Source organism: Rhincodon typus, chromosome 4 (assembly GCF_021869965.1).
Source record: "Rhincodon typus isolate 14 chromosome 4, sRhiTyp1.1, whole genome shotgun sequence".
Taxonomy (NCBI): Eukaryota; Metazoa; Chordata; class Chondrichthyes; order Orectolobiformes; family Rhincodontidae; genus Rhincodon; species Rhincodon typus.
In genome coordinates, this window is record NC_063335.1 from 67,740,345 (window position 1) to 67,766,173 (window position 25,829).

At 37.4% G+C, this 25,829-nt stretch overlaps 1 protein-coding gene across 2 annotated transcripts in view; it reads left to right on the forward strand.

Moving 5' to 3' along the window:
* The window catches only part of prkdc (protein kinase, DNA-activated, catalytic subunit), a 204,650-nt gene that overhangs the window by 46,657 nt on the left and 132,164 nt on the right, over nt 1-25,829 (forward strand). For both annotated transcript variants that reach the window (XM_048595548.1, XM_048595549.1), the window contains exons 18-30: nt 2,003-2,159; nt 3,460-3,546; nt 4,924-5,043; nt 7,579-7,735; nt 9,124-9,227; nt 9,332-9,422; nt 12,544-12,707; nt 13,205-13,351; nt 15,737-15,844; nt 18,007-18,233; nt 20,234-20,328; nt 20,812-20,911; nt 24,831-24,964. In XM_048595548.1, the coding sequence (XP_048451505.1) occupies nt 2,003-2,159; nt 3,460-3,546; nt 4,924-5,043; nt 7,579-7,735; nt 9,124-9,227; nt 9,332-9,422; nt 12,544-12,707; nt 13,205-13,351; nt 15,737-15,844; nt 18,007-18,233; nt 20,234-20,328; nt 20,812-20,911; nt 24,831-24,964 (1,691 nt within the window). The remainder of the gene's footprint in view (nt 1-2,002; nt 2,160-3,459; nt 3,547-4,923; nt 5,044-7,578; nt 7,736-9,123; nt 9,228-9,331; nt 9,423-12,543; nt 12,708-13,204; nt 13,352-15,736; nt 15,845-18,006; nt 18,234-20,233; nt 20,329-20,811; nt 20,912-24,830; nt 24,965-25,829) is intronic.

Here is a 25,829-nt window from a genome sequence, read left to right on the forward strand (position 1 = left end):
CAATCTCTCCTTTTAGGACAATCCTACCATTCTCGGTTTCAGCTTAGTAAGCCTCTGCTGCTCTCCTTCTATGGCAAGTAGATCTTTTCTTGGGTAGGAAGACCACTTTAGGTATCAGTCTGGCAAACGTTTTTTAAACTGGCTCCAACCCATTTACCTCTTTAAATAAGGAGACCAATAAACAGTAGCCCAGGTGTCGTCTCACCAGTACCCATTATAGCTAAAGCATAACCTCCTCTATCTTTGGATTTAAATTCTCCCTCGATAAACACGCATGCCAGACTTTTGCAATTCATGTGGTAGAACATCTAGACTCCTCATCTCAGAGTTCTACAATTTCTCACTATTTAGATGATATGCTTCATTTTGACAGGAAGAATCGAGATTGATAATTTCCTGTTCCCAAATAATACTTTATTTGTCTGATCTTTGACTACTCGCTTAACTTTCTATATTTTTTGTAGCTTTCTTATGCGGTCATCACAAGTCATTTTCCTATCTATCTTTGTGTCATCAGCAAATGTAGTTGCCAAACTTTTGTTCGCTTCATCCAAGTCATTTATATAAATGGTAAAAAAGTGAGACCCCAGCACTGATTCCGGTGGCATGTTACAGCTAGCCAATCTTCTATCCATGCCGATATGTTATCCCTTTTCTGCAATAACTCTGAATTGACTGATAATCAAATGCCCTCTGGAAATTTAAATGCAGTACTTGCACCGGTTCCCCTTTAACCATAGGACATGTAATTTCCTCAAAGAAGTCTTAAAAATTGGTGAAGCATGATTTCCTTTTGCAAAACCCAGTTACTTCTTTAAGTGCTGTATAAACTCTTTAAAAGGTTCTAATACCTTCCCTATGACAGATCTTAAGCTTACTGGCCTGTAGTTTTCTGTCTGTCTCCTATTTTGAATAAATAACTTCCATTCACTAATTTCCATTTTAATAGAACATTCCCCTCACCTAGGAAATTTTGGAAAATAAAAACTATGTCATTTGCAACTTTTAAGATCTTAGAATGAAATCCATCAATACTCAGAGACTTGTCAACTTGCAACTTTAAAAATTTGTTAAGTACCACTTCTTGGTGATTGTAACTTTCTTAAGTTTGTCCCTCCCTCCCATTTAATGATTTACAGCCATTTCTGGGAAGTTACTTGTACCCTATACACGCAAAATACCTGCAAAATCATCTGCCATTTCCCTATTTTCTACAAATAATCCCTCAGACACTTTCTATAAGATTTTGTTAAGTCTTTTTCTAATCTATAGAAACTCTATTTGCTTTTATATTTGTGGCTAGCTTTCTTTCCATGTATTTTCTCCCCTCATCTTTTTTAGTCATTCTTTGATTTTTTGATAATTCGTCCAATCTTCTGTTCGGATAGACATTTTTACATAATTATATCCTATTTCAGTAAATTTTATCATGTCTTTTAACATTTTTAGTTAACCACAGATTGTGAACCCTCCCTTTGGATTTTACTTTGTGATCTGAACTATTACCTTAATGTCTACCATTGCATCTGTATTGACCTACCTGTAACCTAATTCACCACTTCACTTTAACGAGCACTGCTGTCATAACCTTGTAGTTGCTTTTATTTAAGTTTAAAATCCAAATCTTGGATCCACTCTTCTGTCCCTCAAATGGAATGTTTAATTCAAGCATATTATCTTTACTACTAACCAGAGTCAGCTTCAATATGAAATTGTTAATTAATCCTACCTCATTGGAAAGTACCAGGTCTATTATAACTATTGAAAACACGTTCAATGAACTCCTCATATGGGCTACCTTTGCCCATCTGATGTTCTCATAGATATGGTCCATATGTAGATTAAAATGTCCTCATAATTATTGCCGAACCTTCCTGACAGGTTCCCATTATATCTCCCTTTATACTCTTTTAAACTTCTGGAGAATTTTATTTCTATTCTTTACTTGCAATATGTAAATATTTTTTCAATTACTCAAACAAAAATTTGTTTTCTAAATCAGGGAATTGTTAGAAAAGTATACAGACTTCTTTGAACATTGGGTGTATAGATTTGGACATGAGCTCATTCTACGATCAACGCAGTTTCCCCTTGTCAGTGGATTCTACAAGCTTTTGTCAGTTACAATGAAAATGGCCCGAAAAATTAAGTATTTTGAGGTAATGAAATTATATACATCTAGTTATTTTTTTCTCTCTGTTTGTTATTTCGTATAAAATGCTTTGTCTGAAAGGTAAAGTTCACAGAAATCTCCATCAAGGTCACGTTCAAGCCAATTGCTAGGGAACTAATTGATAAGTTTCCCTCACATCTTGGAGAAAATCTAATTTTTGCTCAGACTCTCGTATGCTATGGGTAAGCCGTGACAGTTATTGTTAAGCAGTTCTAGGCCTTTGCTGTTGCTCTTGTTTTTTGCTCAAAAGCTGCCATGGGAAAGGTTTAATTCAATTTTGCCTATTTTTATGAATTATTTGAATTCCTTAAACTTCATTAAAAATACATACATCAAATGTCCAGCATGCTTTGAATTATTCATTTCTTCTGAAATTCCAATTGGACTCATTACTGATTATTTTATATTTATGACCTTGGTTTTGGACAAGTGGAGACATTTTCTATATGGTTATCCTATAAATTCCATAAAAACCACAAAGACCCCTGTTGGATTACTCCTGGAGAAATGATCCCTAGACATTTTAACCTTTTCTGATGAGTATATCCTCTCAGGTCTGGTTTCATCGTTGTGAATCTTTTTTGTACCTGTATAAATCCTTCCATATTCTCTTAGCAGTTCTACTCCACGAATTACAGAGTATTCTTGAGGTCTCACTAAGGTTTGAAACATGATTAATGCAACTTTTTTTTTAATTTTAGTTCCCTGAGATTGAATGTCAACGTTCGGTTTGCGCTCTTATGACCTTATTAACCTACATTCTACTTGCAGCCATTTATGTATCTGGAATTCCCCTTTTTCCTCTGCCCCATTAAGACTCTTCACTGTATGTGGCCTTATTATTCTTCCTACCAGATAATAACCTTATAACCCCTCTCAATTTTAATTCATTTGTCAAAGATACATAAATTCTGCAAATTTACTAATGTTGTCCTGTATTTGTCGTACTTCCTTTACATCAGCTAAAGCTCCCAATTTGGTGTCATCTATGGATTTCTGTATTCCAATTCCTAACTCCAGAACATCAACGTAATTCATGAGGTGTGGTGTGACCAGCTCTGATTCTTGTACCATATCTTTTGTCAGAAATATCTATATCTAACGTCTACACTGTCTCTTCTATTCCATGGCTAGCTTGTTATTCATTCTCCTACCAGTCCCGTGACTCCACATTCTCTGACCATTGTCATGAGTCCATTAGAGAAACCAGGTTTTTGATGTACTTGCTGCTTGAGTTTCGTTATTGCTTGAATTTCTGATTTAAGGGGCAAATTGTGTTTTGCCAGGGTGTCAATCCAAAAACTCGAAAACAGTGTCCCAGGAACCCAGAAAAGTTTGCCTGTTTTGCCCTTTTTGCAAAGTTTGGAAAGGAGGTGAGAATCATCTCAAATGTTCTTGAATGTATTTGAGACAAATGTTGAGTGCAAGTTTTGTACAATTTAGCATTGATAATTCAAAAAACATTTTATACTGAATGTAATCTAAATTAAATAATTAATAAAATTAAGTGGGAATTTCATCCTTAACACTAAATGATTAGATAATTTAAATTAATCAACTTCAAATTGAGCATACTGCATTTATTAATATAGCTAGAAAAATGTCAGTGAAAGAATTAGCATAAATTATCTAAAGATTTTAAGATCAGTCCTTTACCTGCTGGAGTTGTAAACATGTTATTTGACACCAGGTAGCAATTATGTAAGTAAAAGCAGTAGTTTATCTTTCAAGTAGCTCCAAGATACATGATACAGCTTGCATGTCGTCTGTCAGAACCAGCACTTAATGAACCAGTCAAATTTCTTTTTTATTGTGTACATTTTTAAAATAGTATTGCTGGAGGTCAGACAACAACATTTTAAAGTTACTATCCTTAAAAGCAGGAGAACAGAGTCATCCAGCATAATGATGGAAAAGTGATTTTGTCAAGGTTGAGCTGCTTATAAAATGAAGAAATTCCATATGTCCTTGCTTGGTCATTGTGGTTCTTCTCTTCCATATGAAGCAGGAGGAATTACATTTTAGGTTTATTTTTAGTTTAGGAAACATGGGAAAGCCTTGAATTACTTAATACAATTTCATTCAGTTTCATCAAATGTTATTTATGAATGATCTTAACTTTTTTTTCCATGTTGTGATAGGTTGGGTAACGTGCAATCAATGTCTTGGATTTTAATTGAAAGCTGCTAATTGATTGTAGTCTTCAGTACAGATTGCATTCATGATATACCTAGATTTAACCCAGAATCCCTAGTGTGTGGAAGCATGCCATTCAGACCATCGAGTCCACACTTACCATCTGAAGAGCATCCCACCCAGACCCCGCAACTTCCATCCCCATTCCCTTCCCCCCCAACACCCATCCACCCATTCCTATAACCTTGCATTTTCCACGGTCAGTCTACCCATCCTACACATCCCTGGACACAGTGGGCAATCCCATGTGGACAGTCCACCTAACCTGCGCATCTGTGGACTTTGGGAGAACCTGAAGGTAACCCACATCGATACGGAGATAGGGAGAATGTGCAAACTCCACACAGACAGTTGCTGAAGATTGGAATCAAACCTGGGTTGCTGGTACTGTGAGGCTGCAATGCTAACCATTGAGCCATGTTTTAATTAGAAATGTTATATTAATATAAACTTTTTGCTAACTGTCAACGTGCGTATTGTTAACTTGATACGATTGATAAGGATTGATTGCACAATGAGTTAGAACTTGAACTTTGCTATGTCATTTATTACAGGTAGCAATCAGAATGAAACAGTATAAGGATGAGTTACTGGCTTCCTGCTTGACATTTGTGCTTTCTCTACCACATGACATAATTGAACTTGATATCAAGACTTTTATTCCAGCACTGCAGGTTTGCAAATTATACAAATTAAATCTTCTTTGTAATTTATAGTACTTTTCAGATCGATGTTTTAATACCAAATGTCAGCTTAGTTGTTCATGTGCTGTCGTTTGATTTTTGGATGTTTGAAACAAAGTGCTTTCTATCTAGTGAAACCTGTTGATAGTATTTCGGTTTGGAATTCATTATTTCAACTTATCATTATCTGTGTCTATTCCTAAACTGCATCTCTATATTTATGCATAAACCTTGTCTGGCCCACTTGACTTTCTGTTGTCAGCTTTTGTTTCATTTTGTGGCGTTTGACGTTTTGTCAATTAGTTCTGTATTGGCCTTTATACTGGGTCTCACATAATCACACACTTTAACCATTGTGATTGAAAAACATTTAGAAGTACTGTCCCAATTTAGATGCAAGTATTGGGACAGTTATGAATTTCCCTTGGGACCTGCTGAATTTAACCTGACTAGATTATGGAAATTATTCATTGGCTACAGCCAGAGAGAAGTGAAAGAAGAGGGTGGGAGGTGGTTTTGAATTCTATACTCTAGAGCCAGGGAAAGGCCTTTCAGCATCTATCCTGTCAAGCTTCCTCAGAATCTTATATTTCAGTGACAGCATTTCTGTTTGTTCCAAACTTCAGAGAATATAAACCCATTTGACTCAACCACTTAAAATAGTACATCTCTCTTATCCTTGAAATCAATCAACTAGCCTTCACTGTACTACCTCCATGTTTAGGTATATCTCTTTTGATGAGACCAGAGTTGTACACTATGCTCCAGGTATAGTCTACTAAAGCCCTGTGCAGTTCTATATATTTGTATAAAACTTCAAATTCCACTGTTTTGATCTCCATATTAATTAAAATTTGTTGTTCTTTTCTTTATGAAACAACTGCTGAAGCTGACTTGATAGCTATCTTTAAGATTATGAAAGTGTTTCTTAGATTAGACATAGAGGTGATGTTTCTACTGAAAATGGAGACCAGAACAAGTGACCGTAAATATAAAGTGGTTACCCGATATCTCAGGAAGAATGTACTGGTCCTGGAGTGGAGGAGGTTCACAAGAGTGATACCAGGAATGAAAGGCTTAACATATGAGAAATGTTTGGGAACTCTGGGTCTATACTCGATGGAGTTTAAAAGGATGGGGGAGGGGGAGGGATCTAATTGAAACTTACACAATATTGAGAAGCCTAGATAGAGTGGACATTGGGAAGATGTTTTCGTTAGCAGGAGAGACTAGGACCCGAGGCACAGGTTTAGAGTAAAGGGAAGACCCTTTAGAGTAGAGATGAGGAGAAACTTCTTCAGCCAGAGTGTGGTGAATTTATGGAATTCATTGCCATAGAAGGCTGTGGAGGCCAGGTCATTGAGTATATTTAAGACATAGATAAATAGGTTCTTGATTGTTAAGGGTATCAAAGGTTATGGGGACAAGGTAGGAGAATGGGGTTGAGAAACCTATTGGCCATAATTGAATGACGGAGCCGACTGAATAGGCGGAATGGCCTAATTTCTGCTCCTATGACTTATGGTCCTTCCATATGAAAACTGTTTTCACTTACAGGATTCATATCCCTCTATTCCCTCCCAAGTCATATATTCACCCAAGTGCTTCTTGAATGCTGCTACTGTGTCTGCTTCCACCGTCACCTCCTACAGCGCATTCCAGGCACTCACCACCCTTTGTGTGAAAAACATGCCTCACACATCTCTTTTAAACTTCCACACCCCCGCACCTTGAACCCCTTCACCCTGGGAAAAGCCTCATGCTTTCCTCTTTATCCATGCCATGACTTATCTTTAGGAAAGATGTCAAGAGGATATGGAAGATATTCCTATAGATATAGTAGGAATGGACAGGCTTTACTTACGGAACAAAGATTAAAGTGAGATTGAGTAGAATTATTCAAAATTAGAGGAAGTGAGTTAGGAGAAAATTGTTCTTGAGTCAGCAACTAGAGAATATAATTCTAGGATTATCTTCAAATGGGTACTGTGCCAGCCGAAGAGAATTGTTTTATAAGGTCTTAGTGAAAATTTGTAGCTCGAGTTGTGGATGCAGTTGTTCGTTAGCTTGCCGATCTGGTTGTTCCGTGATGTGCAGACGTTTCGTTACCATTCTTGGCTGTATCATCAGTGTGACCGCTAATCGTAGCGTTGGTGTTCTGTTTCGTTCCAGACTTATATGATCTTCTGGTATGATGGTCTTGTTGCTTCTAGTTCTGTTGTTTTAGCAGCGGTCTGTATACGGGGTCTATTTCTATGTGTTTGTTAATGGAGTCCCATGTTGAGAACCAGGCTTCCAGGAATTCCCTTGTCTGTCTGGTATTCGCTTGTCGTAGTATGGTCACTTTGTCCCACACAGACAATGAGGGCATCAGTTCGACTGAGATATATATTTAAGAAAATTAAACTTAAAGGAGCACATGAGTGTGATTCAGTGGTTGACTGTCTGACAGATGGCATGGGTATGGTGAATTTATGATAAAATTTAATTATTCTTTGACTTTCTTTCCATGGTCCCCCAAATCAGACTGCATTTAAACTTGGCCTTAGCCACATCCCACTTGCTGATGCTGGATTGGATGCTCTTCAGCATTGGTCAACTTGTATATCCAGGCATGCCATTGAGCCTTATTACAAAGACATTTTACCACACCTGGATGGATACCTCAAAACAGCAGCTTCAGGTAAGATCCTTTAGTTTGCCTCTGTCTCAAATATTCAATTAGCGCTTTTCATTCATCAAATAAAATTGTTCACTGGGAATGTAAAAGTCTTGTGTGTTAGAATGTTCCAGAAAGCTTCAGTCTTGTTCACTTTACAGATGGGTGCACGTTATTGTGATTTCTCAACAGATGATGCAAAACTGTTGTATTTTTATCTGAGTTAACTGGTTGAAACGTATGATATCAAGTGAGCTTACAAAGAAAGCTGGAGAAATTTAATAGTCAGGTACACAATAAGTATTTTATTCAGAGCCTGAGTGATGGATGAAGATTCCATGTAGGGAGTAGTAACTTTTAAAAAGAAAAGAAATCCAAAAGTCGCAATTAAGTGACATCCAAGTTTGACGATGAAAAGCTTGCTGATTTAACAGAAAAGGAAGGAAGCAAAAGAATTTCAGAACATCAGGATCCTGTAAAAGAAAATGTGACAGGTAAAGTAAGTAGATGAAGAGATTCTTTGAAAATGAGGAACAGATATTCCATGATTATTTAAAATGTCAGTGCAGTTCAAAGGGTATTTTACCAAGATTCAGAAAGGACTAATTCTGATCTACACTTGGCAATGTTAAATATCTATGCATTTAGTCCAACAATATAAGAACATATTTTGAAGCTTTTAGGATATCCCAAGTGTTTGACTGTTATTTTACTTTTGCAGTCTAGTCACAAATATCATGTAGGAAACAAGGCAGCCAATTTGCAAATTGAAAGCTTGCTCAAATGTCAATGAAACGAACAATAAAATAGTCTCTTTTTTGAAGTGTTATGATCCCAGCAAATTATAATACTGGACAAGTCAGACCCCAGAGTGGAACTTGGCTTGATAGAGCATAAGTTTGTGTTTTGCGTTTGATGTTTAGTCACTGAAAATTTTCGAACTCCATTTACTTTCACAGAACTGAAACCACACATCTGTTTTATCTCCATTTCGTGATTTGGTAATTTGAATTTTCAATAATTTATTATGTACTTCTATCAAAGTTAGATGATGAATGTTGGCCTAGAGATTGGGAGATCTTCCTTATTTTTTTTGAATAGCATGGGCTATTGAATCAACTAGAAAAGGCAAATTGGGCCTCATTTTAACATCTTAACTGACAGTGCAATGCTTCTTGGAATGTCAGCCCAGATCAAGTACCCAAATTTTAGGAGCGGGATTGACTTAGAGACTAGAGAACTACCAGCTGAACCACAGATCACACTTGCACTTTCTAACCCTCCAAAGACACCAACTGAATTGACCAAATGGCTGGTTTTAATTTTGTTTCTGAATTCTGCAACCAACAGTTATGGTTTTTTTAAAATGAGTTTTAATTTTTGAAATTTAGTTTCTTCTAACTTCATATTAGATGAATTTGAAAGCAATTGGGAAATGATGAGCATTAATACTTCAAGTAAAGGAGGAAACAAATTTCTTATACGCCGCCTGAAAAATGCAAGGGATCTTTCTATGGTATGTGACTATTCTTTTGAAGTTTACCTTAATAGCCTGTTCCTAATGATTTGTGAGTAATGCAAAACTGGTTTGAAATCTTTGATTTGCTTCTTGTGAAACAGAGTGAAGAGACTCCTGCTGCTGCTGTGAAGCAGAGAGTAGTGCGATTACTTGGGTCTCTTGGGGGTCAGATCAATCGAAGTCTAGTTGCAGGTGAGTGTATCGACCACTGGAAGTGTACATGTGAAGATGTCACATAGTAGAGCGTATGTTCTACCACTCGCTGTCTAACTCATTGTTTTTGCAATTATGCTGCTGTTCCTTGAGGCTTTGGTTGATGGTCTCTCTCTCAAAAGCTGAGAAAGAAAATCTTTTTATGAAGACCTGATGAGGCTTCCACTGAGGAAACTAATCCACTTCCACAAATTCTGAAACGGCTGCTCATATTCTGGCAGCTATGACAAATTGTACCACAACAGCTGAGACAATCTATGACAGTGTAAAACAGCCTACAACATTTCTAACAAGTAAAAAGGTCATTTGCTTCATCTCTAGCTGTTGAGAAAACCTCTTTATGAAAAAAATGTTCCAGGATCTGCATCATTGCCAAAAACTAATTAGCTTGTCCTTGTGTTAGCCCTGTTTATATACCAAGTTTAGTTAAATCTTTCTGCTAGATTCGAAGCTATATTGTTCACAAACTAACAAATGGGAGAAAACATTATCTACCCACCTCAGTGCCAAAGGTCAAAAGAGAAGGAAATATAAGGCTGCCGTATATTGTGTAATTGTATTTGTTCTAAATTTGACTTTGACTTTCATTGTTAAATTTATACCCAGTTAATATAATAGAATTCATACTAACTTCAGTTCTTAATGATGTGATGTAGCAGATTGGAACTTAGTGCTCAGGCTGATTCAGATAGAGTCTTTTGTAATTGAAAAGTGAAAATGATCATTTGCAAGCGAGAGATGAATGGAATTAAGAACCACGGAACAAATAATTTAATAATAATAACCTTAATGTTCATTTTCAGTATCTTCCTTAATTTGTTGGTTTCTTGATGCACTTGTATAACCATGCATCTTCATTGTTTACATTCCTGTAAATTGACAATGAAACAGGTTTGTCCTTATATCCTGGATGCCATATGCTTCCCACAGTAGGGAAGGAAACGTTAGAGGTAGACCAATTCACAATCCTCCTCCACTTTGTATCACCAGTTGTAGTCAATCGGAAAAGCCGAGAGCATGTTATCTAACTTCCAACCCCTCATTGGCCAGAAGTGTTGGATAACCATCAGAATTTGATGTCTGGGCAGTTCATGCTCAGGTTCCTTTTTAAAAGTTCTTTTTGTTTTAAACGAAAGTTCTTTTATGTGGACTTGCATCTCCATAGTATCTGTCCTCTTGAAAGCAGTTTTTGAGAGCGAACCTATCTTTCATCATATATCTCATCACTTATGCCTATGGAAAATATAAGTTTTGTGAATGAATGCTGATTCGTTCACAATCCATGTTTGAACCCACTGAATTAATATGGAGATTAATGGCCTTGTAGATTTGTATTAGGTAGAAAGCTTCTTGTTCAAATGCTCTTTGCTGCTGTTTTTACTTCTTCATTCTGAGCTATTCATGTTGAGAGGAACTAACCTTTATTTTTTTTGCACATGATATTTAATTGGTATCTATTTTTGCAGATTACCTTAAATTTCAAAGCATTTTTAATTGAATAGACTTATTTGTGCTATTGATTGTGTTCAGTGGAGGCAATGCATTTTGTTTGAATCTATTCCAATCAAGTTGTTCTTTGACTCTGGTTGATGCCAGTAGCTGACTTTAAGATCTGCAAAGATTGTCAGATTTTTCTTGCATATGACTCTAGGCATATTGTAGCTAATGTTACTTTATTTAAGAAAAGTGAAGCTTACACCAAACTCATTGTGATTGTTATTTGGAATGCTTCACACAAATACAAATCTCTGTTCTGTAACTTGATGATTTACTTACATGCAAAAGGTGAATTTTAATTCAGGAAAGAGGATGAAGAAATCCATGGTTGGTAATACTTCAGTTTGTGACGGAAAGGAAAATATGGGGGACATGCTACAGGTATAGGTGGATTAGGATTTCAATTCATGCGCAAAGTAAACTGGGGGGTGGCACAGTGGTTAGCACTGCTGCCTCACAGCACCTAGGACCTGGGTTCAATTCCATCCTCGGGCGACTGTCTGTGTGGAGTTTGCACATTCTCCCCGTGTCTGCGTGGGTTTCCTCCAGGTGCTCTGGTTTCCTCCCACAGTCCAAAGATGTGCAGGTTAGGTGGATTGGCCATGCTAAATTGCCCATAGTGTTCAGGGAGGTGTAGATTAGGTGGGTTATAGGGGCATGGGTCTGGGTGGGATGCTCTGAGGTTTGGTGTGGACTTGTTGGGCCGAAGGGCCTGTTTCCACACTGTGGGGATTCTATTCTATTCCAGCACAAACTTGTTGGCTGAATAGGACTAGAAAAGGAGTTTAGCAGAAAAGATGATGGTTGAACAATGACAGATGTTTAAGAATGACTAACAGCAAAGATTAATCCTGGAGAGGGAGAAGGATTCTAAGAATGGGGATAAACCAACCATGGTTAATCAGGGAAGTGAAGAATACCATCAAATTTAAAGCGAAAACATACATTGTGGCAAAGATTAGCGGTTGGCCAAAGGTCTGGGAAATTTTTAAAATCCAACCAAAGATGACTCAAAAAATAATGAGGGAGTAAATGAACTTTTGAGTAAACTAGCAAGAAATATCTAAGTGAACCACAAGAACTTCTTTAAATATATAACAAGGAAAAGAGGGGCCAAATTGAACAGAGAATGAGGCTGGGGAAATAATAATGGGGAACCAGGAAACAGAGGTGGAGATGGATTTCATCTCTAAGTGGGTCAATGGGTGCATTGAGCCTGGATCATAATATTCAAAACTGAGATAGCCAGTTTTTTTTAATCAGTAAGGGAATCAAGAGTTATGGTGGAAAGGCAGGAAAATGTAGTTGAGGATTAGCAGAACAGCCATGAACTTGTTGAATGGCAGTGCACACTCAATGGGCAGAGTCGTTTAGATCTGCTCCTATATCTTATGGTCTAAAACATGAAGCTTAAGCATTCCAGTAATTTCTTACAGGTAGGAAGGTTTAGCTTGCATTGTCAGCATCTCCTTTACTGAAGATTAGCATTAAAGTGCACGTTCAAATGTACCAGCAATTTTTATACAAAAGTAAATTGCATATCAAGTACAGTTTGCAAAATGCTATCAAGAAATATTTATGTGTTCTCACTTCAATTTTACAGCTACTTCTTCAGAGGAAATGATGAAGAAGTGTGTTGCATGGGTGGCAGAGAGGCCATTGAGTTTTGCCGTGCCATTTGCAGACATGAAGCCTGTCATTTACTTGGATTCATTTTTGCCCCGCATCACTGAACTTGCACTTTCTGCCAGTGATCGACAGACAAAGGTGAGACAACATACTCTGCTTTTTGTTCCTAGTCAGATGCAATATTCCTACTGGAAAAAAACATAACATGTTAGAGTGCAATTTGCTCCCATTGCATTGTTCCTGCAATGTACCCGCTACATGAAGAACGTCGCATTTTCTCAATTGGTGCCATGTTATGTCAACCTGAAATGACTTACATTCCATTCAACCAATGCTTAGGATTATAACATATTGCATTTGTACTCTATTTATTGTATAGTTAGTTTTTTCTTTACTTTCTCTTTATAAAATTCTTCCTAACTTTTCAGATTTGGTTAGCTTTATTTTGAATTCATTACTTTAAAATGAGGTACTGTGAGCATGTGGAACCGTATAGTCTTGGATAAGAGATTGTTATAAGGCCACTCCATGACTATTGGTCTGTTTATTTTCTGTTTCTGTGAAATTGAAATTTGAATACATTTCTTTATAGTTTTACTATGGTAAAACTTTCTCATAAGTATTAAATTTTACAGGTTGCAGCTTGTGAACTGCTGCATAGTGTGGTGGCATATATGCTAGGAAAAGGATCCCAGATCTCTGAAGGTCAGCAAGAAACAATGTACAAGCTGAACAAACATATATATCCGGTTTTGCTCCGTCTCGGTTGTGATGTGGATAGGGTAAGAAAGCAACCAGCATATATGTCAGAAAGATCTGATAATTTAAACAAGCTAATAAGTAATTGTTATTTCATCTGTAGTTGATAAAAAATATATATATTTAGTATTAAAAATATTGCACGATCTCTACTATTGTAACACAGTTTCTGTCATATATTTTCTAGTGTCTTGGTTAAAGTGATCGATTCATTATTTGAAAATATTTCAGTCATTCTTTGCTACTTCGGTCATTCTTTGCTATTTTATATATTCCATCCAGTCTGTTGACATGCCAAGCATTTTCTTGAGCAATTATCATTTGAGTTTGATATGTCTTTAACTTTTTAGTCCATTAGTGATGGTTGGCTGTCTTGTTTGAATTTTTCTTTCTCATTGAGATGTATGTGTTTTGTGTGTTTGGAGTTCTCCATCTAATGTCTGCCACTACATCTCTGTTGATCTGTCCTATAACGTTTTTGGCCAGTTCACTTCAGCTAGTTCTGTTTATATGCCCTCAAAATTGTCCTTATTTAAATTTAGAGTAGTTTTGTTTGACACACTCTTCTCTTCCTCAAACTGAATGTAAAATTAAATCGTATTATGATTGTTACCTATTAGCACTTTCATTATGAGATTATTGATTAATCCTAGTTCATTGCACAATATCAAGTCAAATGTAGCCTTCTCTGCGCTGGGCTCGAGGATGTGCCCTTCTAAGAAACTATCACAAAAACATTCTGTGAGTTCCTCTTCCAGGCTACCTGTTCCCATTTGATTTGCCCAGTCTGTGTGTAGATTATCGCCATACCTTTCTGATAAGCTCATGTTATTTCTTCTTTATACTCTATCATACAATTGATTTACTCTTAAATGCATACAGTATAACCCTTCCTGCCGTGATCTGTTTATCATTTCCTTTATTAATACCTTTCTCTCTTTCTGTGTCTCTATTCTTTGACACGAACAGAGTGAGGATTTGGGAGAGGGAGATGAGAAGAGTAGGCTTACAAAGCAAAAGGATATGGCAGCGTTTAAGGCCAGTTATTTAGAAAAATGATACCCATAGTGGGAAGGATGGGACAGTGTACAAACATAGAAAAACAGTAGCAAATGGGGAAAGAATGGTAAAAAGGCAATATTAATGGCTAGTGAATTGAATGCACTTACTTTTCAGAACGATAATATAAACAAATAAAAATAAATAGAGGTTAATAGACATGATCTTATACCATTTCAGAGAAAAGGTTCAAAGGAAATCACATCAGGAAATGAAATATTGAATGATATGTGACTTTTTGAAAAGACATTCAGGAAGGAAAGATTGCTTGATAGTTTTGTTAGTACAGGATAGAATAAGAATGGTATCAAGACATGACCTTTGAATTGGGAGATGTAGAGGTTAGGGGGCCGTCATATGGTGCAGGGGTACTGTTGCTACCCCTGGATTGGGAAACCCAGGTTCAACACCCACCTGTTTCAGAGGTGTGTAATAACATCTCTGATCAGATTGATTCGAAAAATAGGTTAATAGTAAAAAAGAAATAACAAGGGGAAGAAGACAGAGAATAAATCACAAGATAATGAAACATATAAAAAAGGCAGGACGTTAATCATGAGTAACTTTAATCTTCATGTAGGTCAGGAAAATCAAATTGATAGATGTATCAATGAGGAGTAATTCATTAAATTTATTTGGGACAAATTTCTTGTGAATCCAACCAGGGATCAGGCTATTTTGCAGCACTTTAATACCTAACAGTCTTTGCCGTTAGAATTAAACCTTACTTAAAAACAAAATAAAGCGATAAACTGGCACTTACCAGTTACTCTTATTACTTACTCTAATTGCTTAATGCTTGAAGGATTAACCCGATTGAAATTCCCAGTAAGAGTGAAGAAAACAATACCCACCAGCCTGTCACTTATCCCTGCTCTCCTCTGATGTAACGCTTTAATTTTACTTTCTGATTGCATTTTCTCCTCCAATCTGATGTGTTCTTTGCTAATGTCTCTCTGCTGGTGGTTTCTGCTGTCTGTTCAAACTCTCTCTCCCCATTTGTCTCTGCTGATGTGATGTGGTGATCTCCATTCTCTGATGCGTCTCTGCTGGTGATGCTCACTCTCTCTTTAAAATGTTCTCTCTCAATGTGCCACTCTATCTGATCTACTCTGAAATTTTGCTTATGTTAATTCGCTTTTAGTAAGAAGCTGGAGACAAACCAAGATGATGCAACATAAACAGATTCTGCAGAGATTAGTGATCATTTTCCTTTTACGTTTTCTGTTCAGTAGTAAGCATACAGAGTAATTGAGGTTAATGTGACAGTGCAAACTTGTCTTGAACTGATATAGCTTTATACGGTAATAGCAGCTTAACTTGTTTTGTTGCTTTGTCTTTTTATATAGGTAACCAATCAGTTGTTTGAACCACTTGTTATGCAGCTTATCCATTGGTTCACTAACAACAGGAAATTTGAAAGTCGGGATACAGTGGCACTGCTTGAAGCTATTCTGGTAATAATTGTTCACTTGTATTCTTAGTAATTGAACACTCAGTTGATTCCCTGTAAACACAGTGATTGTAAACAACTGCTTTAACTCAAATAGGCCAGAAGTTTATTTGCTTATTAAAGTAAGGAGACTAACGTCTTTGTAAACAGCGAAGTTCAAGGGAATTACATAACCATAAGATAAAGGAGCAGAATTAGGTCATTCAACCCATCTACTCTGCTGTTCAATTATGGCTGATATGTTTCTCAACCCCATTCTTCTGCCTTCTGTCCCTATCCCTTGATCCACTTACTAATCAAGAATCTGTCTGTCTCTGCTTTGACTTGGCCTCCACAGCCTTCTGCGGCGATGAGTTCCACAGATTCACTGAGGGTGTTCCTTGGAACCTATACTGTCCCACTAGTGGAATAATCTTCTCCACCTCCACTCTGTCCAGGCCTGTCAGTGTTCTGTAAACTTCAATGAGATTCATCCTCATTCTTCTAGACTCCATAGAGCACAGTCCCAGAATCCTCAACCGCTCCTCTTATTGCATTCCTGAGATCATTCTTGTAAACCTCCTCTGGACCCCTTTCAACGCCAGCACATCCTTCCTTAAATAAGAGGCCCAAAATTGCTCACAGTATTCCAAATATGATATGACTAGAGCCTTATACAGCCTCATTTCTGCTCTTATATTCTGGCCCTCTTCAAATGAATGCTAACATTGCGTTTGACTTCCTAACTGCCAATTGAACCTGTATTTTAACCTTAAAAGAATCATAAACTAGGACTCCTAAGTCCCTTTGTACTTCAGATTTCCGAAGCCTTTCCCTGTTCAGAAAATTGTCTACACTTGTATTCTTCCTACCAAAGTGTGTAATCTCATAATTTCCCACATTATATTTATCTGCCACTTCTTTGCCCACTCTCCTAGCCTCTCCAAGTACTTATGCAGCCTCCCCACTTCCTCAATACTACCTGTCCCTGCACCTATCTCTGTGTCATCTGCAAACTTAGCAACAATGCCCTCAGTTCATAAAGTCGTAGAATCCCTACAGTGTAGAAACAGGCCATTCAGCCCATCAAGTCCATACTGACCTGCTCAAAAGCATCCCACCCAGACCCACTCCCCTACCCTATTCCTGTATCCCTGCATTTCATATAGCTAATCCACTTAGCCTGTGCATCTCTGGACACTATGGGCAATTTAGCATGGCCAATCCACCTAACCTGCAATCTTTGGACTGTGGGAGGAAACTCGAGCACCTGGAGGAAACCCACGCTGACACAGGGAGAATATGCAAACTCCATACAGACAGTCACCCAAGAGTGGAATCGAACCCGGGTTCCTGGTGCTGTGAGACAGCAGTCCTAACCACTGACTCACCGTGCTACGCTTCGTCTAGTTCCTTCACCAAGATCGTTAATGTATAACGTGAATAGTCGTGGTCCCATCACAGACTCCACTAGTCACTGGCTTCCATCCCGAAAGAAACCCCTTTTTACCCACTCTGCCTTCTGCCAGTCAGCCAATCCTCTATCCATGCCAATACCTTGCCCCTAGCACTATGGGCTGTTATCCTATTTAGTTGCCTCCACATGACACCTTGTCAAAGGACTTCTGGAAATCCAAATCGATCATGTCCACTAGCTCTCCGTTGTCTAACTTACTTGAAATGAACGAAGCAACTTAATGATGTAAGATAAATAAATGTTTAAAATTTCCAATATTTGTTTTAAGTTCTTTAGTGGCTTTTTAAACTATTCTTAGTGCTGTCTAATGTTTCCTTTCTAAGAGCTGGGGTGGGTATTGACATAAATATCCAAATTAATTTAATGTATTTTTAAGATTGTGGTAACTAGTGATTGTCTTATTAACATTTCCAAGTATATTCAACTACTTAATGTATATCCAGAAGAACAGCAAAGGGAATTGAGAAATGAATAACCCCTTTAAAATGTTTCTAGCCAATGATGAAATCTAGTTAACAGAAATGATCTTAAAGCTAACGAATTTCAGAAACATTACTAATCTTGCAGTACAAGTTGAGGTGCATCTCACCTCAAGATTGGTGATTTGTGAATTTCATTCACTCGGCAGTGTTTGTTCCTCATACAGATTGCAATCTAGGCCAGTATTGTTTTTGTTCTGAAAGTTGAAGACACATATTTAATATTTTTAGGATGGCATTGTAGATCCAGTGGACAGTACTCTGAGGGACTTTTGTGGAAACTGTGTTCGAGAATTCCTCAAGTGGTCCATAAAACAGACAACTCCAGAGCAGCAGCAGAAGAGTCCAGTAAATACAAAATCCCTCTTCAAGAGATTGTATAGCCTTGCTCTTCATCCCAATACTTTCAAACGACTTGGGGCAGCCCTTGCCTTTAATAGTTTATACAGAGAATTCAGGTAGGTTGCTTTGGTACCTAAGATTCCCCCACTATAGATAGCTGGACAAGAATCAGATCCTCAGTATTGTATTTTACATCAAAGCAGAATTGAACAATTTGAGAAATGCAGCAGCATACTTTGAGTGCTCTGAAATTTGCAATTCTATTCTTTTTAATTGTAGAGTTATTAACTATTTCATTATTTAATAAAAAGATTTAAGAAATTGTTGATTATTTAATTTGCAAACTTGAAGCATGAAACATACTCCCTGCATCCCTCCAGCCTCTTAGAATTTTTTTCAATTTCAATTTAGGATTGATAGGTACAAGGGAAACAAAGGCACAATGATATTAATCAGGAGTTCTGATCATGATATAGTTATCATGGATGACTTCAATCTGCATTTGCACTAGGTAAACCTATGTGGAGTATGGGCTATGAGCTCCTGCAGTGTGCTGGGTTTGGATTTCTGGATGAGTATGCTGAGGAACTGACCTGAGAAAAGCTATTTTTGATCTGTTACCATGTAACAAAAGAAAGGACGAATTGATAATCTTGCTGAAAAAGAACCTTTTAAGGATCATAATCTGATAAAATTCTACATTTTTTTAAAAATGAGGTAGTTCAGTCTGAAGTCAGGATATTAAATTTAAACAAAGGATAGTGTAAAGATATGCAGGATGAATTGGCTGAAGTGGGTTTGGGAAAATACATGATGGTTAAAAAGGGTAAGGTAAAGTCACCATAGTCCTATTCGACCATAAGGCTGTTCTCTTCAATCATAAGGTGATGGTTTAATCTAAAGGTCACCATGCCTCAAGTGAGGTTGAGATAGGGAATCCTTCTTGGCAACCTCAGCCAGTGTGGGAATTGGACCCATGCAATTGACATCACTCTGCATTACAGGCCATCTATCCAGCCATTAATATTAGGGAAATTTCTCAAATCTGTTATAAAAAATGTAATGAGTGAATGCTAAGATAATAATGATCTGATTGTGCACAGCATGGATTTGTGAATGGAAAATTGTATCTGATGAACCAGTTGGAAATTTTTGAGGGTATGAGTAACAGATTTGGCAAAGGGTAATAAGTGGGTGTTGTATACTTGGATTTTCAGAAGGCCTTTGAAAAAGTCCCCTTTGGTTAACAAATTGCACTTGGGATATGCACTAATGTACTGGAATGGATAAAGGATTGGCTAACAGGAAGAAATCAGTAGGAATAAATGGTTCATACTGACATTGTCAGGCTTTTGTTGTTGGGGTGCCACAGAATGAGTACTTGGGTACCAGCTGTTCCTGATATGTAGCAATGTGTTGGATCTGAGAACCAAATGAAATATTTTTGCCTTGAAAACTGGCTGACAATGCATGCTGGAAGGAAGATATAAAAGGTCTGCATAGTTCTGCTCATTCATTCCCCCTATACTTGTCTAGAGTGACAACTCCCTGATGTATTGAATCCCTCTTCAGCTTCCTCTGCTGCCCAGCCTCTGCAGTTTCCTGATTCTTGATTGACTACCTTTGGTTCCTCAACTCTGACTTTTGTGCATCCTGCATGCCCCCAATCCCACCATTGGCAATTCAGCTGCCAAAGGTTTACTCTCTTGAATTCCCTCCTTAAATCCTTCAGTCTCTCTTTCCTGAGAAATCATCTCAAAGTCATTTTTTTTCAAACAAACATTTGGTCATCCTCCCACCTTTCCATTTCTCCATATATTTTCTCTGAATTGTTTATTTTATCTTACCCCTTCAAAATATCTTGAGTCATTTTCTTTGTTTGACCCACTTTGTATATGCAACTTATTGTCGTAGCTAACAATGTATCTCTATTTGATGCATGGATTAGTAGCAAAAGTTGATTATTTAACACCAATAGGAAAATTAATTTTTCTGAGCAAAGTACACTTGAGTATTGTATAGCTAAACTGAGTCATCTGATACAGTGGTAGACATATAAAATCAAGATTTATATTATTTGGCGATTGCTAGAGGTAACACTTATCTGTTTTTCCAGGGAAGAGAGTGCGTTGGTTGAGCAGTTTGTGTTTGAGGTATTAGTTGTGTATGTGGAAAGCCTTGCTCTGGCGCATGCAGATGATAAATCATTGGGTAAGTTCTTTACCATATTACCTGTAATTTATTTATATACAGCAATGCTTAAGTATCATAATTTTTAAGACTTTATTAACTATATCTTATTTTAACCTGACTAGCCTTCTGAAAGGGAATATATTTATGTGTTGATAGTGTCTTCCTATTTATCTATTAATCCATGGATGCATGCTTATCACCTCTGCAATTGTTTTGGTGACTTCAGTCCATCAGACATATGTCTCTAGAATTCTACACCTGTCCCAGGAAAATATCTATAAAAGATCAAAATATTTATAGTGAACTACTTTGCATTTTACTTATTTGTAATGATTGAAGAGCTTAAGTTGTATTATATTGTTTTATGCAATTTGCTGTTAATTCAAAAACAAAGCTTAATTCTTAAACAGAATTAAAATCCCTAGTTCAAATTACTGAGAATTGTTCTTTACCATAAAATAAATTGTTCTTAATCAAAAAAAGTGTTTTTTTTCTTCATAGGTACAATTCAGCAGTGCTGTGACAGTATTAATCATTTGAAAAGAATTATCAAACAAAAAGCACCTTGTTTGAATAAATCTGTCGAAAGGCGTGTGCCCAGGTCTGTGTGTTGCTTATTGTGAAACTTCCAACTTGAGTATTATGATTCTTGCCAAATGTTGCCTGTTGAATGTTGAGTTTCTTTTGAATCCTAGATAAATTAGTAAGGTCAGTCCATTTTTCCTTTTGATCCCCTGTGCACTGCTCTCAAAATAAGCATTTTTGCTTGAGACAGGTCCTTGAAGGCCGGATGCCATCCAGGGCTTCCCTGAAGTGATCACTTTGCTTGCGTCAATCTTGAGGTGAATTTTAGCAAACCATTTGACGAGGGAGCATTGCAACAAAAGCTCCAATTTTGTTCCTACTGTTCATCTACATCTCTTTTTCCAGAAGGGATTGGCAGAATTCAAAATTCTAGCCCATTTAGTCTATGCTACACCCTGCTCCTACCCCTGACTTAAAGCCACTGAGGACAAATATATTATTCCCATTCTTGGTGCTGGCTAAGCAAATTAATTTGGTGATTTAGGAGTGCTGAAGCTGGTAACTTTACTGGTCTGTATAACTCGGCTACACACGCGATAAATTTGCTCATATGTCTAAGAAGCATGTGTAACTTTAAATAGTGTGCAAGATAATAAAGCTGACTCAAAATTATTGTTTGCAGTCTGAAACCAGAATAATGCGATGAAACTATCCTTTGGCTAAAGTGACTTTTCTAAGAAAACAGGGGAGGGAGTAGAGGTACAGGTGGACTTGGAAGGAAATTACTAGAACGTAGAGAGAATACATTGAGCCAGGGTCTGAGGCACAGCACTTAACTTGTAGAAGGAAGAGAGTGTGGAAAGGCAGCCATTCGGGAAAACACCAGTTTGAAAGAAAAACGTTACAGGAAAGTTGTAAGTTGATTTAGTTCATGGTTATTGCTTCAGGGTTGAGTCTAAACTAGGAGTTTTAAAAAAGTTAAAAATAAACTATTAATAATGAGTAATATGTGAGTACCTGACAAGTCTTAAATTGAATTTTCACAAGTTTTATTCCACGAGTAAGGTGTGTTAAGTGTTACGATTTATCAGTATTAATTGGATTTATTGATGGTAAAGTTTTTTAGTGCTGATAAGACAATATTGATGAGGTTTACAACAACAATAAGGTATTAATTCATAAATTGTGAAACAGCAGGCTGTTCCAACCTTGAGAGTGCACATCATATGCTATTTGGGAGCATCAGAATGCATCCTATTGTCGTGCCTAACTGGAGTAGCACACTAGTAGTCAAACCTGCTATTCCCAGAGTTGTCAAGAAAGTTAAAGATTTTAAAATAACTACACAAAATTGCCTGATTTTCTGACCCAGTTTGATAGAAAGTACAGACTAAGTTTTTTATACTTAGCAAGAATTACTGTAATTACAGGTAACTGGACTGTAACTACAGATAGGCATTTAATTCCAATTTAAGTCCATTGTAATTTAATACTATATAAATTAAAATACAGATCCTCTTATAAACTCTTTACTGCACAAGCAGGCAGGGAAAAATAGGTTATAGGCAGAGGAAAACTGAGAGGCAGTTCACTGATGCTGAGATGATCCTTATGATTCTTCTGCTGGTTAGAACGATGCTTCTTAGAAGATTTTTTTTCCAGATGGTTCCTTTGTTTGCAAGAGACAGAAGGTGGCTGGTTTACTTATAAGAGGTGTCTGACTTGTTCTCTGCTTCAAACCAGTAGACAAAAAGCTTTGGTCATTGATAATTGGCTACTAGCCCATGGACCCAGCTGCATCTGTACAAAATCCTGTGATTCCAGTTCGTCTACAACCCAAACTTCAATGACAGCTTGTTCACACAGCTGTTTACACAATGCTTACTATTAGTGCCAGGTTATTTGCTTTTCAAAGCATGTAGCAATCCTTTGAAACAATGGTTTTGCAACATTTCTTTCTTATTTCAGCCCACAGTTTTTAAAACCACAAAAATAAAAGTACCCAATCTTCACACCAGGATAATCATTTGTGCAAGAAGTGTTATCAGTTGCAGCATCTTGTGCTTCAGGTTTTGGAATCTGAGTAGGAGCTGGCATTACTGCACTGCATCTGTGAGGCTGAGTGCTGTGCGAATAGATCATTTATGGATATGGTCATGCTGCAGCATGCAGGCCAAAAAAGCGTAGGTGACCAGCAGGCAGTCAAAAAGAATTATTCAGGTGGTGCAGGAAACTCTGAATTTTTTTGTATTCATTTAGGGGATGTGAGGGTTGCTGGTTAACATTTATTGTCCATTCCAGTTATGCTTGAAAAGGTGGTGATGAGCTGCCTTCTCAACCAGCTGCAGTTCTTGACATGCAGGGGAACCCATAGCGCTGTCAGGAAGGAAGTTCAGGGATTTTGACCCAGTGACAGTGAAGAATGACAATGTATTTCCAAGTTGGAGAGTGTGCGGTTTGAAGTTATATTGTGAAGAAGATATAAGGAAGTTATAGATGTTTACAGATCGTTTGAGTGAATAGGCAAAGATTTGGCACATGGAGTGTCATATGGGAAATGTAAAGTTCACTTAGGCAGGTAGAATGAAAAAGCAGTGTATTATTTAAATCTATAGCATCTGCAAAATTCTGACGTGCAAAGGGTTTTAGGAGTTCCAGTGCATGAGCCACAAAATGTTAGTATACAAGCATAGCACATAATCAAAGTGGCTAATTGGATGACTAATTCTCTTTATTATCAAAGAAATTGCAATGTAAAAGTAAGGCTGTTATGTTTTGTTTTATGGGGCATCGGTGAGATCATATCTCAAGTACTGTGTGCAACTTTGTTCTACTTATTTCAGGAAAGATAAAAAAAAATGCATTGAAGGCAGTTCAGAGGAAGTATCCTAGATTGATATTTGGATAGAATGGGTTATGCTGTGAGGATAGGTTGGACAGGATGGGCTTGTTTCCACTGAAGTTTAGAAAAGTCAGGCATGATCCGATTGAAGAGTGTAAGATCCTGAATGGTCTTGTCAAGTGGACGTGGAAATGATATTTCCTCTTGTGGGTCAGTCCAGAACTGGAGGATGTTGTTTTAAAATCAGGAGTAGCTATTTTAGGACACATGGAGAATTTTTTTGGCTTTGAGCGTTGTGAAACTTTCAAACTCTCTGACTTAGAAGTTGGTGGAGGCAGGGTTGTTAAATATTTTTAAAGCAGAAGTAGATAGATTCTTGTTAGGCAAGGGAATCTAAAATTATCTGCGGTATGCAATTAGAATCAATCAGAAATGGGGGAAATCAGTCCACTGTTTAGTCATTCCTGTCACAAAGAAAGATGATTGTGGTGTTTGGAGGTCAGTCATCTCAACACTGCTGGAGTTCCTCAAGGTAGTGTCCAAGGTCCAGCCATCTTCAGCTGCATCTTTGAATGATCTTTCTTCCATCATAAGGTCAGAAGTGGGGGATGTTCACTGATGACCGCACAGTGTTAAGCACCATTCATGACCACTTGGATACTGAAGCAGTCTGTGCCCGAATGCATCAAGACCTGAACAATATCCAGGTTGACGCTGAGAAGCGGCAAGTAACATTTGTGCCACCCAAGTGCCAGGAAATGACCATCTCTGACAAGAGATAATTTACCCCTGCCCCCGACTTCAGTGGTCTTACTATCATTGTATCCCTCAGTACCAACATCCTAGGGATTACCATTGACCAGTAGCTGAACTGAACTAGTCAATTTTTTTTCACACAGAGGGTGGTGCTTGTGTGGAATGAACTGCCAAAGGATAGGGTGAAAAGACTGTTCTTTTCAAATTTAAGGTTTGAGACATTCCTAAAGCCTAAATCCTATGAGTGGAAAAATCTAGAAACAAAAATTGCTGAAGGCATTAAGTTTGTACAACTAGTGTCACTGATATCTGTATGACTGAACAGATAGCTATAATGAAAATAAAACACAGAATTTGATTATACATTTTTTATGTATTTCTCATCTTGCTTCCACAGGGGCTTTCCTGCTAATCAGATGGTATGTTTGACAGATGTTGTCATGTGGTTGCTGGCTCAATGTGGGAGACCCCAAACAGAATGTCGGCACAAATGCATGGAGCTCTTTTATGAACTTGTTCCCCTTTTGCCAGGTGTGTTTGCTTTATTTAATAAAACAGCTATAATTATTATTAAAATGCTGCTTATTTCTTTTATTTCATATTTCCTTTTTTTCCTGAAATAGCAATTATTCAAATTTCATGTGATTTTGACATTGATGAAAAACTGTTAGTTGTGCAATTTATTTACTAAGTACATTTTTCCTTAATTACAGTCTGGAGTAGCATGACAGAAGTCAAACCCCATTATTTCCATATCCATCACAGAAGATAAAGAGTTTAAAATAATTACACATAATTCACCAATTTACCTGATTTTCAGACTCAGGTTGAAATCATGAATCAGATTTCTGTACTTAGCAAGAATTGCTATTTATTCCAAGTAATTGGTCTATAGGTATAGGTGAACAGTTATAAACCTTTGGCATATAATACTACTAATAAAAACTGTAATCCCTTTCTAACACACACCCACCCCACATCCACCCCACCCAACGGGAGGAAAGACTGGGAATACGGATCCGTAGTCTTTCGTCACAATGCCTGATGAGTTGTTTCTTGCTGATCTGCAACTTTCTTCCTGGCCTTCCTTTCCCAAATGCTTCCACTAGTTTGTAGAAGGCACAGGTGGCTGGTTAATTTGTAAAATGCTTCCAATTTATCAATTAAAAGTCATAGCTTGGAGCAACTGCTGAGGAGAGGATAAACTAAGTTTCTTCAGGATGTCATCGACAACTGGTCACTAGTCCATAGACCAATTAACTTCTTATTGTCACCCAGGTGCATCTGTTCACAACCCCTCATCCTCTGTCTGGAACCAGTTCCATTACTGCTTGTATAAACAGTTAATTAAGATGCTTGAGATAACAAGGTGTAGAGCTGGATGAACACAGCAGGC